The sequence below is a fragment of the Myotis yumanensis genome, unplaced genomic scaffold (assembly GCF_028538775.1).
Source record: "Myotis yumanensis isolate MYYU_CA2020_CCGP unplaced genomic scaffold, mMyoYum1.0.hap1 SCAF_15, whole genome shotgun sequence".
Lineage (NCBI taxonomy): Eukaryota > Metazoa > Chordata > Mammalia > Chiroptera > Vespertilionidae > Myotis > Myotis yumanensis.
Window position 1 is genome coordinate 3,167,815 of NW_027223766.1, and position 20,862 is coordinate 3,188,676.

Genomic DNA, 20,862 nt, shown 5'->3' on the forward strand with positions numbered 1-20,862 from the left:
GACAGTCAGGTGCACTCTGGTGCCCGCTGGGCAAGCAGAAGTGAAGGAGCTGACTGCTCCCTGGCACCTGCCCCCGACCCCTTTCTGGGGTCATCGCTGCCTCGTCCTTGCCTTTTCTACCCTTTTCCATCGAGGAGATGGCTCCAAGGTGGCCCTTTCCTGGACACGTTTGTTAACATGAGGTGACTCATAGGGAACACCAGCAAGCGATTCTTCGTGCCGGTCAGAGGGGTGAGCGCGGAGTGCTGACCGACACCTGCTCTGCACCCTGTTAGGAACAGAGGGGGCAGCTCTCACCTGCCTCACTCAAGACACCAGCGTGACAGGTTTGAGAGAATCGCATTTCTTATGCCCAGGAAAGAGCAAGCAGCCGAGAGGACAGGAGAGAAACAAGAACGGAGACATGTGCAGGTATCTATCAAAATCAAAAATCGCATATCCGTTGACAGAGCAATTTCACTGCTGGGAATCCATCCCAAAGAAGTTATGGCTCGAGAAAGCCTGATATATGTACAATGAAGTCTGTTGCAGCATTAAATGAAATAGCAAAGAAATGAAACCACCTAGCTGGGCAAAGGCAGAACAGTTAAATAAGTGATGGCACACCCCACACAATGGAATACAATATATGCCTTAAGTAAGATAGCTCTGTATAATCGATGTAGAAAATTCTTCATAGAGTACATGAAAAAGACAAATTGAATTATGTGATACATATAATATGATCTCCTTGTTCTAAAACAAACAATGAAACCTACTATCTCTATAATAAAAGCCTAAGCGACTATTACGGCAGAACGACAAGAATGACCAGTCGCAAAAAAAAAAAAAAAAATCAATAAAATATATTAAAAAAAAAAAAAAGAGCCCACTGTGGCTGCCTGAGCTCCTGGACACTTGGCCCAGGGACCTGCCCCTCGGGATTGGTCTGGCCCCATTCTGAGGGATCGTCTGATGCTGCCAGGGCACCTGTGGTCAAGCCCTTCCGTTAAAAAAAAAAAGAATGACCAGTCACTATGATGTGCACTGACCACCAGGGGGCAGATGCTCAACACAGGAGCTGCCCCCTGGTTGTTAGTGAGCTCCCACAGGGGGAGCGCTGCTCAGCCAGAGGCAGGGCTCATGGCTGGCGAGCGCAGGGGCGGCAGCACTAAGGAGCAGCAAGCCTAGCAGTAAGGAGCAGCATGCAGGTGGGCTGTAAGGAGCAAGGGGTCCTGGACTGTGAGAGGGCGCAGGCTGGGCTGAGGGACCCCCCCCCCCTCCCGCCCAGTGCACGAATTTTGTGCACCAGGCTTCTAGTCTATATATGGAACCTTGATATGCAAATAGACCGTACAGTGGAACAACCAAACAAACAGTTGCTATGACGTGTGCTGACCACCAGGGGGTGCATGCGGAACATGGCAGGTGTCAGCAGCAGACATCAGAGCATGGAACATGGCAGGCTTTGGCTGCGGAGGGATGGTGGAGCAGGTGAGCGGGGGTGCCAGACCAAGGCTGGTCGCTGTCATCGGGGCAAACCTCTGGTGGTTATTGAAAATTCTTTGTCCCACATGCTGTAGTCCCACCCTGCTTGCATCCACTGCCAGCATCAGAGCCACCTCTTGCACCCGCTGCTGGTGCCTGGCGCCAGTCCCGATTGCTTGGCACCATCAGCAGGTGCGAGTGGCAGCTACCGGCCCGATTGCCCCTGAGGGCTTCTCCACCTCCCCCTGCTCCTGAGGGTGATCAGGGCAGCAGCTGCCACTCACACCCGCTGGCGGTGCCAGCCCCACTCACACCTGCTGACAGTGCCAGCTCCACTCACACCCGCTGGCGGTGCCGGCCCCACTCACACCTGCTGACGGTGCCGGCCCCAATCACTCTGCACTGTCAGCGGGTGTGGGCCTGCACTGTCAGCACATGGGAGCAGCGGCAGCGGGAGTGGGGCTGCTGGCAGACAGGGGACCAGGGGCGCGGTGGGAGGGGCCGGGCGGGGACATGGAGGATGGGCAGAGACCCGCCCCTGTGCCCACCGCAGCCTCGCAGCCCACAGTTCCTTTCAAGGTTCATGAATTCGTGCACTGGGCCCCTAGTGCAGTGGTCGGCAAACTGTGGCTCGCGAGCCACATGCGGCTCTTTGGCCCCTTGAGAGTGGCTCTTCCTAAGCCTTAGGAGTACCCTAATTAAGTTAATAACAATGTACCTACCTATATAGTTTAAGTTTAAAATATTTGGCTCTCAAAAGAAATTTCAATCTTACTGTTGATATTTGGCTCTGTTGACTAATGAGTTTGCCGCCCACTGCCCTAGAGTATGTATAATTGTATATATACACATATTTATATTTCTTTGTTTACACACACATATTTATTTTTTACAAAAAAAAATTTGGGAAGATCTGCAATAAACTTATGAGTGGTTACCTCTGGTCTCTAGTCTTTGGGAACTGGGTACTGACATACAGTCCTTATCTGTTTCCTTATTTCTAAAATGTCAGTAATATTAGTGCCACCCGGTAGGGTTGTTGTGCCGTTGTGAACATCAAATAAATTTAATAGCCTGACCAGCATGGCTCAACAGTTGAGCATCGAACTATGAACCAGGAGGTCACAGTTGGATTCCTGGTCAGGGCACATGCCCAGGTTTCGGGCTTGATCCCCCATGGGGGCATGTAGGAGACAGCCAATCAATAATTCTCTCTCATCATTGATGTTTCTATCTCTCTCTCCCTCCCTTCCTCTCTGAAATCAATAAAAAATTATTAAAAAATAAAAATAAATAAATTTAATAGCCCTGGCCGGTGTGGCTCTATGGTTAGAGCACCGCTCTCGCACCATAAGGTCGCAGATTCAATCCCCAGCCCTGCTCAGGTGCATTCATGATGTGTCTCTCTCACATCAATGTTTCTCTCTCTCCCCACTTCTCCCTCCCTTCCTTCTACTCTCTCTAAAAATCAATGAAAAATATATCCTTGGGTGAGGATTAACAAAAAGTAATACATTTAATGATTATGCGAATGTTGGTTTGTAGAAAACACTACTTAAGTTAAAACAAAACAAAAAACTCATAGACACAGACAACAGCCTGGTGATCACCAGAGTGGAGGGGCGGGGACGGTAGAAGAAGATAAAGACGGATAAATGGTGATGGAAGGAGACTTGGCTGGGGTGGTGAGCACACAGTACAACATACAGATGATATATTATAGAACTGTACACCTGCGAGCTATGTAATTCTACTAACCAGTGTCACCCCAATACATTAAAAAAACCCCAACTCTTAAAAAGTACATGTTCTGCCCTAACCGGTTTGGTTCAGTGGATAGAGCGTCGGTCTGCGGACTCAAGGGTCCCAGGTTCGATTCCGGTCAAGGGCATGTACCTTGGTTGCGGGCACATCCCCAGTAGGGAGATGTGCAGGAGGCAGCTGATCGATATTTCTCTCTCATTGATGTTTCTAACTCTCTATCCCTCTCCCTTCCTCTCTGTAAAAAAAATCAATAAAATATATTTATAAAAAATAAAAAGTACACGTTCAGGGAAGGTCAATGGGGGGAAAAAAGAGACATATGTACTACTATCTATAATACTTTAAACAATGAAATAATTTTTTTTTTTAAAGTACACGTTCTTTTTTTTTATTAGAAAGAGAAAGCCAACAGCCCAGCTGCGTGGCTCGGAGGCTGAGTGTTGACCTATGAACCAGGAGGTCTCAGTTCGATTCCCCATCAGGGCACATGCCTGGGTTGTGGGCTTTATCCGGTGGGGAGGGGGGGGGGTGCAGGAGGCAGCTGTTCAATGATGCTCTCTCATCATTGATGTTTATCTCTCTATCCCTCTCCTTTCCTCTCTGAAATCAATAAAAATATATTTAAAAAATAAATGAAAAGGATAAAGCCAATAAGATCAAATGAGGGGCCATCTGGCTCAGCAGCAGAGTCCAGGAGGCCTCCAACCTCTCCCGGAACAGTTGAGGGGGAGTGCAGTGCTTTGGAGAAGGGGTTACTGTGATCAGTCATGCCCCCTGGTGGTCAATTGATGCCTAACCAGAAAGGTGAGGGAGAGCAAAGGAAGGATCTTGTAACCCACTCAGGGAACTGCTGTAGAGATGGCAATCTACACTTTTCCACACCCACGACATTAAACCAACACCCTAAACCCTCTGACACAAATGTTGCTGATGTCACATGGCATGGGCCACCCAACGGCAGCACTAGCTGTGGGACTGGCCTCTGGTGGTCTTTACCCCTAACATATTGGCTAAGAAATCGCCAACACACCAGGCTGCATAACATGAAATTGCGAGTTGTCTGGGAGGGTTTTTCTAGCTCTGTAATGTGCTACTAATTACAGGGGTGAACATGGATTCCACAAACATCCAGTGGCTATACTGCCTACTGATTCCGGACAGGGACATCCAGTCAGGGGTGAGGGAGATTTTCATTTATGCCTTTCTGAGCCTGTCGAGGGCCTGGCTCATATTCATAGCGCTGTACAGGGCGTCTACATTGCACGCAGGCAACACGGTCCACCTGCTGCCGACCATGGCTCCCTGCTTGCCACTGGGGGGGGGGGCAAAGTTTTGAGTGCTGGATATAATTTAGTTACTGGACTAATGAAAGCACATTTAATATTGTGTGAAAGAGATAGAAACATAGTGATGAGAGAGAATCTTTGATCCACTGCCTCCTGCACACCCCCCATTGGAGATTGAGCCTGCAACCCAGGCATGTGCCTTTGACAGGAATCAAACCGGGGACCCTTCAGTTTGCAGGCCAATGATTTATCCACTGAGCCAAACTGGCTGGGGAATATCCTATCTAATAAAAGAGAAACATGGTAATTAGCCGTACCTCCGCTACCCTTCCCATTGGCTAATCAGGGCGATATGCAAATTAACTGCCAGCCAAGGTGGCGGCCGGTAGCCAGGCACCTGATAGGGGGGGAGCTCCCCAACCCCTTGATCGCCCTGCGGCTCTGTGTGTGACAGGGTGTGGCACCCCAACCCCCTGATCAGCCCTGCTCTGTGGGTGATAGAGGGCGGTGCCCCAACCCCCCCTCCCCCACAGGCCCTGCTCTGTGTGTGACAGGGTAGAGCCATAACCTCCCCATCAGCCCTGCCCTAAGTGTGACAGGGTGCAGTGCCCCAACTCCCCTATCAGCCCTACTTTGTGAGTGACAGGGGGAGATCCTCAACCCCCTGATCGGCCCTGCTCTGTGCTTGACAGGGGGGAGCTCCCCAACCCCCTGATAGACCCTGCTCTGTGCCTGACAGGGTAAGGAGCCCCAACCCCCCTGATGGGCCCTGCTCTGAGTGACAGGGGGCAGTGCCCCAACCCCCTGATGGGCCCTGCTCTGTGTGTGACAGGGGGTGGCGCCACAACTTCCCCATCGACCCTGCTTTGAGTGTGACAAGGGGCGGTGCCCCAACCCCCCAATCGGCCGTACCCTGAGTGTGACTGAGGGTGGCATCGCAACCTCCCGATCCACCCTGCTCTGTGCATGACAGGGGGCGGCGCCCCAACTCCCCAATCGGCCCTGCTCTGAGCCTGACCAGGGGCTGCTCCTAGGGATTGGGCCTGCCCTCTGCCACCCAGGAGTAGGCCTAAGCCAGCAGGTCGTTATCTCCCGAGGGGTCCCAGACTTCGAGAGGGCACAGGTCGGGCTGAGGGGACCCCCCTCCCCCCCGAGTGTACAAATTTTTGTGCACCGGGCCTCTAGTATATATATATATATATATATATATAGAGAGAGAGAGAGAGAGAGAGAGAGAGAGAGATTTATAGATATAGATATATAGATATAGATATATAGATATATAGATATATTTTTAAAATATATTTTTATTGATTTCAGAGAGGAGGAGAGAGGGAGAGAGAGAAACATCAATGATGAGAGAGAATAGTTGATCAGCTGCCTCCTGCACAACCCCTACTGGGGATTGAGCCCTAAACCTGAGCATGTGCCCTGACCGGGAATCCAACTGTGATCTCCTGGTTCATAGGTTGATGCTCCAATCCTGAGCACGCTGGCTGGGCTCAGCATTTTTCAGAAGCAGGGCCTTTGCATTGAAAGACTGTGACCACTGGTGACAGAGAAGGATAAACACAGACACTCCTAACTGTGCTGGGGCTCCTTATCCGTCGCGAGGGGACCGGGAAGGGCAGCTGTGGCCTGAAGAACAATCTGTGATATTTCAGCACCACCACAAGTGACCCCACAATGTCACATGGTGTCCCCGCCAGTCCCAGCACACACTTTCCCCATCGGCTCCACTGGGCGTTTGAAAAAAGGAAATGGAAGACAAGCTTTATCAGAGGGGCCACCACCACGGTCACACTGTTAACACTGAAGTCTGGTTTCTCACCATGGGATGCGGCCCCTGAGCCCCGCAGTTGCTGAGGTCGGGACGCATTCAGACCTGAGAGCAACAGGAAAGGTCTAGAACCGTCCTCGGCCGCCACTCACGTCATGTAGGTGAAGAAGGTGCTCAGCGGCTCCAGGGAGTGATTCCGGAAATACTCGAACTCCCCGCACAGCTTCCTCCTCATCTCCGTGTCGATTTTGGAAACAGTGAGGGGATTCGTTTGATTAGCCAAGAAGTTGCCGTAATCGGTGGTCTGCAGGTGAACTTTCAGATCTGAAACCCAACGAAACCCAGAGCGGTTAGCGGTGAACACACAGGAACAGCCTTTGCAGTCGTCACTGAATTTATGCAAGCTTTACGCGGACGCACGTGAATTATTATTACCTCACAGCCCACCGCCTGAGGTCTATGCATGATTCAGACCAGCGGATTTCTCTAAAGCAACCCACTCAGTATTGATACGGGTATTCTGACACAACACTCATGTTCAGTGACCTGAGTCCAGGATTCCTAGTGCGGCCGGAGAACATTGATGACCGCCCGGCGAGAGGTGGCCAGGAGCTTCCCTGGAGCTGGAAGTAGCTGCTCGGCAAACTATTGAGAAGGACCTGGGGGTCCAGCCCAACGTGTGGAAAAGAGACGTTCCTCAGTGACATGGGCCAGCGGAGCGGGAGGCGGCACCTCATTACGGATGAGGACACCGAGCCTGGGGCTACAGGGCGCGGTCAGATGGGGCAGAGCTCGAACCAGGTCTCCTGACCCTAAAATCAACTGTTTCCTCAGGCACAGGCCAGCAGCTTTGATCAAATGTTCTTGGCTGCCAGGTTATTGAATTAAATTCCACTTGCTGTTGCTTCCTCCTCAGCAAGGCGTGTTCCCCAGACTCCTTCCTTTTGTCAATGCTGACCCCACCTTCGCCAGGAGCCCCCAGCTTCCCCCAGATCTGCCCATTTTAACGGATCCTTCAACAGTGAAACAGTAGTTACCAGTGACTCAGGGCTTAGTGTGCTAAGCATGTATTAGCTCACTTAATGGCGAGCCTAGGAGGCGGGAATGATAAGAAGCTGATGCTCAGAGAGGTCAATAATTGGCTCAAGGTCACGATGATTAACGAATTCTAAGCCAGGCTTATCTGACTCCAGAGCCACTTAAAATCTGTATTTTATTGCCAACCCGTTCAATTAGGTTACCCATTGTTCTGTGCAGCCTGAGTTCTCAGCAGAATCACTTGCTCTCACGCGTCTGAATTTCCCAGTTCCCTGAGGACACTTCTTGAGCAGCACTTGTCACAAGGCGTTAACCCACAGGCCATTACACTAGAGCCAAGCACCCATAGTTAAATGTTATTAAGTGTCTGAATACCAGAGACTTCTTTGGCACCATCTAGCACACAACCAGGCTTCTATCGCATCCTGCAGCGCGTGGGCCTTCACTCAGCGTTGATGAAACAGCTGCTGGGCGCTGACCACAGGAACTCCTCGTCCCCAAGGAAATGCAGTCTGATGGGGGACGAGGCACCACACACAGAGGGTCCAACTGTGAGCTAAGTCCAGCGATTGACACCAGGACCCTGACTGATAGGGACACAGCAGGCCAGGTCCACAGGGACAGGAGCCCAGGAACATGCCCTGGAGGCTGCCATGCCCGGGGCGCCTCCGTGACCGCAGGAGCGAGAGGAAGGGCACCGTGAGTCAGCGCGGGGGCCGGCTGGGCCACCGCAGCCCCTGTCGCCAGAGCTTCAGGGGAGAGGGGGAGCGAGAGAAACGAGCCAGGGAACGAGCAGGGGTGTTCCAAGCGGGGCTGGGCAGGGCACCCTATCCTGAGGACACAGGAAGCCACGGTGGGCATGGCTGGTGGGGGTGGCGAGAGGGAGGCAGCAGTGACTCTTAAATGTGCAATTCCGTTCAGCGGCCAGGGCCCCTCAGGATCTGGAGGAGGTTATGCGTCGGGAATGCTGTTTGTCCGGCTGCAGAATTTACTTGCTCAATTACGTATTTAATTAGCTTAATTTAAAAATACACTTTTTTTGGCCATGTCTCATTTGTCTTTTCTTTCAGATCTTCCTATTATTTGACAGTTTGCATGCTCAGTGTGTTGGCCAACAGAAGGGACACAGGGCATTCTGTAGAAACCGTGACATTTGCTCATGTGACATGTGTGGATGAAAGAGGCCATATGCTAACCTGACTAGTTCAGGGAAGGCCTGCATGGCAGTTGTGCAAGCTCAAAGAGCTAAAATAACCACAAAAGATGGTCTGAAAATTAAATATTTAACTACAAACAGGTTATGCTGGGTAGTCATGTCCTAGGCCAGTATTTTCCCTGACAAAGATCAACTTAGATCTTTACTGAGCCCATTTTTGCCTCGATGATAACATACCTGCAAGATGTCTGGGTAACTTGTAACCCCCCCCGCCTCAGGGCACAACAAATGGCACCAGGACATTCCCTCATTGTTACTGTTACCGAGGTAATTGTCAACAGTGAATGATGTTAAATGTCCGGTAGCCATCTGTGTGACAGAAGCACACGCCCGTCATTTCACTTTTATCCCAGCCCAGAGGTCTCCCCACTTTGCTTTCTCCCACCCCCTTAACTATCACCAGTGGATTTCATGTAACCCACCTGCGTCCTCTCCTTTGATTGCAATGTATAACTGCAGATGTACCCGCCATTCTCCGGAGCATGGTCTCAATTCATTGTGGTTCTGCTTCCCAGCGTATGTGGACAGTTTGGCTCAAATAAACTCACAAAATTCTTTACAGGTCTGAGTGCTCTTTGCATTAACACATGTTTCTTTTAAGCAAAACAACTCTCAAGCCTTCGGGCCGCCAGGGAGACCCTGAACCTAAATGCCTCGCAGAGCTCGATGGGCGCCCCGATGGCCCAGCACACGCACTCCGACTCTAAGAGCATCTTAGGACCGGAAGCCTGCCCCGGCCACGATGGGCCAACAACACAGCACTGCTTCACGCAGGTTTATAATTCCCAAGTGGGTGTGTTCAGTCATTTCCCAAGTGCTCATCGGGTAGGTACGTGATGAATCAGACTCTGGAGAAACAATTTGGAATAAACAGGCTTCTTTTTAAAAAAGTTTACTGTGCATTTTAATCTTAGACGGGACGACTTGTGAAATTACAAGAAGAGGAAATCAGCACAGTTGTGCTTTCTTCCGCTCCCATGTCCCAGTTTCCGATTTTGTCCGCTCTCTTACTTTTACCTTCCGGGGTTTACAGTGTTTGCATTCTATTTCACAACCACGGCTCTTGTGCCTAAGTGGACTCGGTGTTTGCATTAGCCGTCCTCCGACAACAGCTCCTCCGTTCTGAGGCCTGGGTTGGCTCCACCTCATGGTGAAGAAATTCTTTCAGGAAGGAGCATGAGTTCTTGAGACTAGACTATCTCCTTATTTTCCTGACATTGTAACTACGACTTGGCCACGCCCGGGGCGGAAGGGGGACGCGTTCTCCCCTCAGGACTCTGTGACACCCTCCTGGCACCTATGGCACATGCACAGGGTGGGGCAGTTTTATTCTGTCTCCTGAAATGACTGACTTTTGCTCGAATGTCTAAAGAATTCCTTTAGTCTTGAATCATAGTAACTTGATCAGGATATGTCTCAGGTCAATGTCGATTGTTCTTTCTCAGATTTTCCTATAATTCAGTTTCCTGTTTTGCTGTGTGGATTCTTCTCTTTATGGGAACTTTTTTTTTTTTTCTTTTCCAACTTTATTTAGAAAAACAAATCCGGGTCCCAGTGCCCCCCCCCCCGCCCCCCCAGCCATAACTTAAATAACTTAGAGACAGATTGAGGGTGGGGCGGGTGTGGAGGAAGCACCCACTACAGCCGCCGCAGAGCCCGCTTCTTGTCCGTCTTCTTCTTGGCCGCCAGCTTCTTGTCGCGCTCGCCTGCGTGCTTCTTGGCCATGGGCCCCTCAGCCCCTCCCGGGCCCCCAGGGGCCACGGGGTCGGTGGAGGAGGCCGAAGCTGCACTGGCCAGGGAGCGGCTGGCCTCGGGCCTCCTGCCGCTGGGCCCACCGGCTCCCCCGTGGATCTCCGTGAGCAGCCGGGCGCGGGCCGCGTACTCCTCGTAGTTCTCCAAGAGCAGGCGGCCCGCCTCCTCGTTGAGGGCGGACTCGGGGTTGGGGTGGATCAGCAGGCACTTGATGGTCAGCAGCACGTGCCGGATGCCCAGCTCAGCCGTCCAGTCCCTCTTGAGCACGTTGACGCAGATCTCGCCGTTGGTGCCCACGTTCGGTGGAAGATCTTGGTCAGGAAGTAGCCCTTGGGCAGGGCGGCAGGGAAGTCCTTCCCCAGCAGGAGTTTCATACGGAATAGGCCTCCGGCGTACGGGGTCCCCTCAGGGCCCTCTATGGTGACCTGCAGGTCCGTGAGGTCCTCTTCGTTGGGAAAGACCTTGATGCCATCGGGAGGGTCTGTGGTCAGCGTCGTCACCTCCTTGTACACCAGGTGGATGATGTGGGGGGGCAGGTTCTCCACATTGGAGTTCATGACTGCGGCCGGCCAGGGGCAGGTCCCCCCGGCCCCCTTCCTGCGTTCTCTGGGCCGCGGGCTGGCCGGGGCGGGGGGCCCAACAGCTGCCGCTGCGGCCCTAGCGAGGCCCGGGTGGCTCCTCTCCGCTCCCTGCCGCCTCCTACGCCGCGGCGCACTTCGCCCGCAGGTACGCTCGCCCCAGGTGCCGGCCGCACTCAATAAACAGGCTTCTTAACTGCAGGCGTGAAAGCCTCTGCCAGTGAATCTGGGTGACCTCCCCCAGCGCCCCCATTGCGGGGACAGCGCCCAGGGACGGCGCCCAGGGAGGCACAGAGCAATTGGAAATTCACGGCTTCTTCACCCAGAGAAGCTGTGCAGCAAGTGGAGGGTTTTTTCTTTTTTATACAAATGAGAACATGAAAAATGTCCAAACTGTGGGATCACTTTCAATTAGATCAGATTATTACGTCCCAAACAGCAATAGAAAAAAGGCCTCTATTAGGCTGTCCTAACAAATATCAGAGCATGGGACACAGAGGAGTGTGTGCGTGTGTGCATGTGTGTGCAGGAGTGTGCAGGGGCTTACAGGTGTGCAGGCGTGTGCAGGGGTATGTAGGTATGCACACATGTGTGCAGGAGTGTGCAGGGGCTTACAGGTGTGCAGGCGTGTGCAGGGGTATGTAGGTATGCACACATGTGTGCAGGAGTGTGCAGGGGCTTACAGGTGTGCAGGCGTGTGCAGGGGTGTGTAGGTGTGCACACATGTGCGCAGGAGTGTGCAGGGGCTTACAGGTGTGCAGGCGTGTGCAGGGGTGTGTAGGTGTGCACACATGTGCGCAGGAGTGTGCAGGGGCTTACAGGTGTGCAGGCGTGTGCAGGGGTGTGTAGGTGTGCACACATGTGCGCAGGAGTGTGCAGGGGCTTACAGGTGTGCAGGCGTGTGCAGGCGTGTGCAGGGGTGTGTAGGTGTGCACACATGTGTGCAGGCGTGTGCAGGGGCATGCAGGTTAAGGGTCACAGTGGAAAATGGGTCTCCGGGCTCAGTCCCTGGGTCAGGGAATTCCCCGATCACTAGTGAGACAGGACAAAGACCAGGGCTGCGTGGTCATCTATTAATTTACTGGGCAGATCAGTTTTAGAAAATGGAGTTTGTTATCTGTGTTCTGGCAGCTTCCTGTTTGGGCCTCACTAAGCGTGCAGACCCGCTCGCCAGGTGGGCGAGGCCAAGGCAGCCCCTCCAGGGGCACCTGTGCAGGGTGCCCTCTGCTCAGGCCCTGTGGCCCCCACCCTCTGCAGTGTCCTCCTCTACAAATGGGTATAGAACCCACGCTGTGGGGCTGTGGTGAGGATTACACCAGATGGCGGTGAGGAGCCAGCGTGCAGAAGCCACTGTAATATTAATTCCTTTTTCTTCTCACTTGTAGCCTCTACACCCAAATTAATTTGATTCAGTTGTCTATGAACTGTGGCTTTTACTCTCTAAACCAGATTTTTTTCCAACCAAAATATTGGAATTGACCATTATGTCTTACAATTACTCTGATTTTAATATTTATATCAATGTCTATGAAACCCGACTTCTTCCCCGTGTTCGCTCATTTACCGCTGCTTACAGCGATGAAGCATCGTCCTCTTTGGGGTCTTATCACCCACCCCACATCGCCTGCATTTCCGTGATGGCCTCTGAGTCTCACCCTCCACCTGTGGCTCAGAACCCTGGTGGCCGCCTGTCACTGTGGCCACCTCCTAATGGACTCTTCACAGACAGGACGGTTTTAACAGACGTTGTCTCTTAACCTTAACATAACCCCATCTCATAGGGGAAAATGGAGGCCAGAGAAATAACCCGCTCCTGGTGTCAAGCAGCAAGTATCCGACTCTCATTCAGCATCTCAAAACCCCGCGATTAGACCTTCAAGGCCCTTCCACCTTTTCCAGCCCAAATTCCAGCCTTATCTCCAGGCAGTCCAGTCTCGGAGCCAGCTGGCTCCAGCCCACCCACATGCTTTAGTTTTCCTTATCAGTAATTCATTAACCTTCCTGTGGGCCCAGAATGGCTCTCCAGCTCAACTCCCTTCCCCCACCCATCTCATTGGCATTTTCCAACTGACTGTCCCCCAAAATTTGGAATCACATCTCCAACACCACTAACCATAACCATGAAATGGGAAGAATTATTTCAGGAATTCAAGAGCCTAGCAGAGACTAATTCTTGTTGTAGATGCACTGCAGTTCAGGGTCCTCAGGGAGCCCCAGGAATTCTTACGATTTAATTTACAAAACATCCTCAGAAATCTGTGATCGCCCTGGAAACCGGACGTAGGCCAGGGAGACGGCATTTCAGGGATATTATTTTCTTCTCTAGCATAAAAGCCCTTTTAGGGCACGGACTATACCTTTAAAAAAATTTTTTTTTATTTATCTATTGAGAGAGAGAGAGAGAGAGAGAGATTTGTTGTTCCACTTGTTTGTGCATTCATTGGTTGATTCTTCTATGTGCCCTGACCAGAGATAGAACCCACAACCTTGGCCTATCTGAGGATGCTCTACCCCACTGAACAACCCAACCAGGGGAGGGACATTCCTTTTCTACCTGCACTTCCTTGGCTGCAGGGAGAAGGAGCTTCCTAGGGGTTGTAGAAGGCACCGCTGAAAAGGAATGAAGGTCGTGTCCCTTCGAGAGACGTCACTGTTGAGATTTAACCTGCACCTTGCTGTCCCTTCCAAACAGTTCGGACCGTGTGTCCCGTGACGGCTGGTCGAGTCCTCTCACCTCACCCGTTTATTTTAGAAAAAACTATTATTACTGAATTCCAGAGCCCTGAAGCGCTCATGGTACCGCCTTGTCTTTTCTGAAGGGGAAAGGATGTTCACAAGTCTTATGTATAATTTAACAGTCGGAGGAATACAGAGCGCTGCCCTGAGAAGCCGGAGGCGCTCCTGCACGGCTGGATCAGGGCCCAGTGGCCTGACAGGCCGTGGACTGCGGTCCGGCCTCTGACCTCCGGGGAGCCACGCTGCGGAGCCAGCAGAGGCCGCGGTCTCTGGGTAGACAAGGGGGTCATCTACCCTTCGCCGTTGCTATTTGGTTCAAGTCTCTCGTAAAGAATGCAGCTCCAAGCAGACCCGGCCCAGCTCCCTCTCCTGGCCCTGGAGGGGCTGAGTCAGAGGCCCCGGGCGACTCAGCTCCGTCACTCAGGGGCAGCCTGGAACAGATGAGTGCTGTGGCCACTCGCACACAGTTCTGCACAAACACGAGCCAGGGCTTTGCAGGGCTTGTCTGGGCTTTCCTCGCTTCCGAACCCACCGGAACCCTTATGTGCTCCTTGCAAGTGGTTTAAAAACAATATGCTGAGGCCTGGCTAGTGTGGCTCAGTGGTTGAGTGTGGACCTATGAACCAGGAGGTCAAGGTTCGATTCCCAGCCTGGGTTGTGGGTTCCATCCCCAATAGGGGGCGTGCAGGAGGCAGCCAATTGATGTTTCTCTCATCATTGATGTTTCTCTCTCTCTCTCTCTCTCTCTCTCTCCCCCTCCCCCTCTCCCTCTCCCTCCCCCTCTCCTTCTCTCTCTCCCTCTCCCTCTCCCTTCCTCTGAAATCAATAAAAAACGATATGCTTATATCAGGACACTTCTTTTTTAAAGATTAGAGGACTTATTTTTGCCAAGTTAGCTTTTCTTTTCTAGAAAGTGTCTGCTTCAGCACACAGTACTCTTGTGATGCTGTTACCCCCAATCTTGTTTATCCACCATTTCATGGTGCATATCGTATGCAAAAGCAAACAAATCCCAAAGTCCTTAACTTCTGTCCGATAGGGCGGCTGCAGGCGGCTGGGGTTCTCTCAGATGCAACAGGTGCACTGCCATTCACGTTACTTACAACCAACAGCCTGTGACATAACCAGGAGGGCACAGTTTCTATGTCCAATGGAGCTCTGAACAAACGGGACCTGGCCATGGACCCTAACCCAGCTCAGAGGCAGACATTCCAGTGAACAACGGACACAGACCTGTCCTCCATCCGAGGATGGCAGGACGGTTAGGTTAGTCATGGCCGCTGGTCCCCGGCTCCTAGCCCAGGACGTGAGACCCTTGTCGTGTTTAGACTGATCTCCTCAGCACTCATGACCCACAGTTTCATGATCACATTGATATTCCTGGGAGCTGCAGAGAGCCGATTGGCACGGATTCAAACATAGTTGTGCAAAAATGGTCGGAAATATATTATTAGGAGGAAAGAAAGAGAGACACATGAGAAGCAAAGACAAGAAGCCACGGAGGACATAGAGGCCCTCACGTGGGACTCCAGGGATGACTTCGGGCCCTTCCCCCGACACCAGGTGGGCGTTCTGCGTGTGCACCGTGTGCATTCACTGAGAAGGTTCATTCTTCAGGTCTCCCGTCTGCAACCTTCCCTCCTCCCCCAGCTGAGGCCGAGGGCGGTTCCTCTTGGCATTCTTTAGAGAGCTGCCTACGCCTGGTTGTGTATCCTGAAGACATTTCTGTATCTGAGTTTAAATTTGCATTTCTTAGCCCATTTGAAAGTTTGACTGAAAACTAAATAGAATTTATTCAAATGACTTCTCTCAGAAGCTCTCATTCTGCCATATCCATTAATTTTTTCCTACCTCAATTTACGCAGATTTTCGATTTATGAGACCCCTCAGTCCCCCCACTCCTCATATAACACGCTGACGTGACTAGGAGCTGGGGTCATGTTTATTATTTGTAGCCAACAGCATTAGTTGGCGTCTAGAAGCTTTCCCGGCTGTTCCCATAGCCATGAAAGGAGATGTGCATCTCTCCTGGGCGGCTGGGCCTCCACCGGCTCCGACTGGTCAGGCCATCCACAAGTGACCGACCTCAGGTCCCCCGCCCCCCCACCTCACACCCCCCTTCCCCCCTCCGCCTGCAAAGTCACCTTCACCTTCTTCCGCTTTGCTTTTGCAGTCTGGATCCTTGCAGCTTTCTTCCTTTTTCTAGAATAATCTGGAAGCTTTAAAGCACCTTCTTATGGACACATCCAGTACTGATTTTATAAGTGTGTTTTGAAATGAGTGAGTAGCTGTTTTTAAGAATAATAATACTGTACCACGTGATGTCTTCGATAAGGTTTTGAAAATATTGTAGCTTAGAGATAATCTCTGGAGAGGGGGCCTGGGAGGTGTTGAAGGGCAGAGAGTTTCGGTTTTACAAGAGGAGCAGGTCGTGGGGATCTACAGAGCAGCCCGGAGCCTGTCGTTAACACCCCCAACAATAACAGTCATAACAGTGATGACGAAGATGAAGGGGGAAGCGTGTGGAGTGAGGAGGTTTGTGGCAGAGGTGGTGGTGGTTTCACAGGTGGACACAAATCTCTAAACTCACCGCGTTGTCTACAACACACATGTACAGCTTCTCTTGTCGACCAGACCTCAACCCACTGGTTTCAAAACACAGATAATTCCCTTTGCAGAGTGTTTCCCATTCTGACAACATTCTCCCACGTACAACTCATCTATTCTCCAAACAGCTGGACTGAGCGGCGTGACCATCGCACTTTATGAACAAGAGCCCAGGTCTCCAGGGCACCTGCAGGCCCGACCGCACCCGCTGGCTCACCTCAGGCCTCTGTGCTGTTTGTAAGCAGCAGAGACAAACCCAGAAAACCCTCCTGTCAGCGAGGCTGGGAAACTGGGAGAGTGCCATTCTCTGGACCGAGGCTCAGAGCTTTTTTTTTTTTTCCCCCCCGTAGGTCCCTGGGCAATTTGGGGATGTCTTTATCCAAATAATATATACAGATATGCAGAGTGAAAACAGGTAGGACTTCAAAGGAAACCAAATACATTACAGCACAGTTACCAAGTATGAAGATGTACGGCATTGTGCTCCTGCTGGACCGGCAGAACTGCCAGCATCTGAAAATACTGACTTTCTGCTGGTGACAAAGCCCCTACCTTCGTAAGGGAAGGAAGTGCACACTTCACGCAGAGAATCCTGAACACGGAGATTAACTGTCTCCTGGTCCAAGCTCAGGACCCCCGGCCCTGGAGGAGGACCCGCTCTGGGCTCCTGCTGGGACCCGCCCTCCCCTGCTCCTCCCACGGCAGCCCTTCCCGAAGCCCTTCCCGCCACCGCTGGGGTCAGCTCACCCTCCAGGGTCTCGCACTGGACCAGGTTGAGGTAGTCCTGCTGGGTCAGGAGGCCGGCCTTGCAGCCTCGCACCAGCCCCTCCAGGTAGCCGTGGTCCACATTGAAGCACAGCTCGGCGCTTCCCAGCATGGGGACGGCTGAGGGTCCGAGGTGGGGTCAGCGGGTCTGGCGGGAGCAGCGTCCTGGGCCCTGGAGCCTCGCCGTCTGGAAACGCTCTGGCTGCACAGGAGTCACTGTCAGCTGACAGTCGGGTCTTTGTGACTAGTTTTCTCCGGTGTCAGTGGCTTTGAGCAGAGGGCTCAGTGGTGTTGATGGCAACAGTGAATAATCTGGATGACCCATCAGCCCAGGAGCCCCCCTGGGGGGTGGGGGTGAGGGGGCGGGGCGGGCTGCGGTGCCCAGAGCCCCGCCTGCCCCAGCTTTGCCAGGGAAGGAGAAACACCTGAATGTTTTGTAAACATCCCTCCCCCAGCGGAGCTTTGGAATGTAAACCACATTTGTTCTCATGTCTTCAGGACTAGCAGTGACTAGCAGTGTGAAGAAAGAGAGGGCCTTTTAAAATCTGATTTTAGAGAGAAAGGGAGAGACAGAAACATTAATGATGAGAGAGAACCATTGATGGGCTGCCTCCTGCATGCCCCCCACTGGGGATCCAGCCCACAACCCGGGCATGTGCCCTGACGGGGAACTGAACTGTGACCTCCTGCTTCATAGGTCACTGCCCAACCACTGAGCCATACCGGCCAGACAAGGGCCTTTTTTTTAAAAAAAAAAAATATCCTCACCCAAGGAGTGAGGATATTTATTTTTCCCATTGATTTTTAGAGAGTGGGGCATGGGGGAGAGAAAGGGAGAGAAACATCTATTTGAGAGAGACACAATGATTGGTTGCCTTCCACACCTGCCCCACTGGGGGCAGGAATGGAATGGAACCTGCAACCCAGGAATGTGCCTTGACCCCTCGACAGGCCGACACTCTAACCTCTGAGCCACCCCTGCCAGGGCAGAGAGGGCCTTTTTTTAAAAAAAAAATATGTTTTTTATTGGTTTCAGATAGAGGAAGGGTGAGGTAGAAACATGAAGGCTGAGAGAGAATCATTGATGGGCTGCCTCCTGCATGCCCCCTACTGGGGACTGAGCCTGCAACCTGGGCATGTGCCCTGACTGGGAATCCAAGCAGGCAGACTGAAGAATCCTAATCCAGGTCTTCCTGTTTGTTTGTTTTTGTTTTAAACTTCTTTGTTATGAGACCTTTCAGACTGCATGAAAGGAAACAATGCCAGGATTAACCCCACAAATCCATCACCCAGCTTCAATAGTCACCGCTCAGGCCGAGGTGGGTCAGCTTTGTGGGATCAGCAGGCTTTCTCTGGAAAGGCTGTCTCTGTAGCAACCAGTCCACTTGGCCACACGTAAATGAATGAGTGAGACTGTGTTCCAATAAAACTTTATTTACAAAAACAGGTGGTGGCCTTTGACCTTGCCCTCCTCCTCCCCACCCTGAATAATTGTCAAGTAACTCCAAGATATCCTATTGTTTTATCCTTAACCGTTTCCGTAGGTATCTCTAAAAGGTAAAGATTCTTTTACAATGTCATCACAATTCTATTGCAATAAAGTTATTCCCAACATTAAATATATCGTCAATGTTCAAACTGTTTCGACATAAATTTTATTTGTTTTACGCTTGGTTGTGGACGTGACGTTGGGTTTATATGTCCCTTTCACGTCCTTGCAGGGGCGCCTCCCCTCCCACTTGGCTGCTTGCTGTTGAAGTGGCTGGGTCATTGTTCCCCACTTTCCCACGGTTTGGAATTTGCTGATTCCATCTTGAGGTGTCATTGAACTTACTGCTCTGTCGCCTCTCACTCCTATAAGGTGGTAGTGAGAACTGGAAGCTAGATTGCTTTATGCTAGATAGTTTTCCAAGAACACTTCCCATCTGCTGTGAATACTGGCCCAGGGTGTGTAGGTCCCGCCTTTGCCATTTACATGTTTAATGTCAGCGCTGTGATGACCACCACCCAGGTGCAGGTTCCTCGGGAGTAACAAAATGCTGATGCTTCAGCTTGTCGTTCTTCATGTATTAGCTGAAATACTTCCATAGAAAGAAAACTTCTCAACATCAACTCTTGGTTACCCTAGTTTACAGTCAATAAGAAAAGCAAGCCCTGGCCAGTGTGCTCAGTGGTTAGAGTGCCGGCTGGCACATGGGAGGTCTCCGGTTTGATCCCCTTCAAGGGCACTACCAGGGTTGTCGGTTCAATCCCCGGCCCCTGTTGGGGCACGTGCAGGAGGCAACCAATTGATGTAACTCTGGCACTGATGTTTCTCTCTCTTTCTCCTCCTCCTTCCCTTCCTCCCATCCACTCTCTCTAAAAATCAATGGAAAAATATTCTCAGACGAGGAAAAAAAGAGAGGCGGATAAATGCTTCACAAGTTCTGTTCCTCACCACCTTCCTGATAACGAGTTGGTGCCTTCGCATCCTCTGAAAGTGACCAATAATATCCTTAAATAAAAATCATTATCATTAAATTCTGCGTTTAAATATAGCACCTTCTTCTGATGTAATTCTGGTCGTCTTGGTTGCAGGTTTGTTGTGTACAATTTTGGCCAGACCTGGGATGGGCATTTCTCTGCCCTTCTTGTGGCGTTGGGGAAAGACTCCGTAGGCAGCAGGGACGGCCCCAGGTGTCTGACCGGTGGGGTCAGACCAGACTGGGTTCAGCAACCTCGGTACTTGGGTTCTGGCTAGGAAAGAATTCAGAGCAAGACCCAAACTGTAAGACCCAAACATTTATTGGGTAAATCACAGAGAAAGAAAAAGTAATTTCTCGAAGACATGGGCTCAGGAAGCAAGTTCTAGAGGTAAAGGAAGGGGTCTTGGAGCTTGGGAGTGAGGAAGCTGATGATAATGTGCCTGGGGGCGTGGGGCAGGGGCAGGGGGAGGAGGAGGGGGCGGGAAAGGCGTGGGCGTGCTCCTGGGAGGGAGAGCTCACTGGGCCCTCCATCCTATGGGCTTTAAGGGTGGAGACCGTAGGGGACGTCCCAGGGAAGATCTCAGTAGAATATTCAGCAGCTTTCCCGGGGTGTCCTTTCAGGGCTGTGGTCTCCATGATGGATTGGCCGGCACCTGGGCAGGGGGTCACTGTCCAATGCAGCTGGTCCTGACCTCAGCTGTGGCTGGTTTTGCTGCTTCTCTGGGCCTGGAGCTGAGATACAACTGAGGCCTAGATGTTGTCTCTAGGGGGAAGGTCAGGGGTCCAAACCGCATGACCTGCCATATGCTAGGGGGGAGAGGTCACCCTGGGGGTGAGGTTCCCCCTACAATGGCTTGTCCATCCTGGTGACCTTCTTACCTGGCCCATCGTCCTTGCTCTGCTCGTGTCTGAACTGCTGATCACAAGACCAGCATCTGCAGTGCAGCCAGCTGGGTGAGCCCATGGGGCGGGAAGCAGGGTGGGGCACTGCAGGGGTGCTGGGAGCAGTCTCGCTCAGCACCACAGGGCTTGGGTGGACGGGCCCAAGGTCACCTTTCCTTAACCCTTTGAGTGCCAACCAATATCCTAGGAACTATGCTAAAATTGCCAAGGCATTTTTGCTGATTTTCCTTAGGTGCCATCTGTCAATAAAGAGTGAACTACTAGCATCTAATAGTGACACTGCAGGAGGAGCTCGATAGCGCTCCGGGCACTTTTGGCGAAAGACATGAGGAGCGCGACGGTGCTCCCTGGCACTCTTTAACTTCTCTGGCACTTAACTTTTCTAATAGAACAAAACACACCTCCGACACCTGCCCATGGGAAGCCCTCCGCCAGGGAACGGGTCAAAGCACATGAACCGACTCCTGTGCTGTTTAAGAAACCCCAACCGATCCGAGTGGATCCA

At 51.8% G+C, this 20,862-nt stretch overlaps 1 protein-coding gene and 1 pseudogene across 1 annotated transcript in view; both read right to left on the reverse strand.

The window, feature by feature from the left end:
* Nucleotides 1-17,298, reverse strand: part of ATP6V0D2 (ATPase H+ transporting V0 subunit d2) — a 31,476-nt gene extending 14,178 nt beyond the window's left edge. Inside the window, exons 1-2 of the mRNA XM_070392212.1 lie at nt 16,972-17,298; nt 6,450-6,621 (exon numbers count right to left, since the gene is read on the reverse strand). Coding sequence (XP_070248313.1) covers nt 6,450-6,621; nt 16,972-17,101 — 302 coding nt within the window. The 5' untranslated portion in view covers nt 17,102-17,298. The remainder of the gene's footprint in view (nt 1-6,449; nt 6,622-16,971) is intronic.
* On the reverse strand, nt 10,182-10,916 carry LOC138992993 (ubiquitin-conjugating enzyme E2 S pseudogene; annotated as a pseudogene).
* Nucleotides 17,299-20,862: the final 3,564 nt, after the last annotated feature.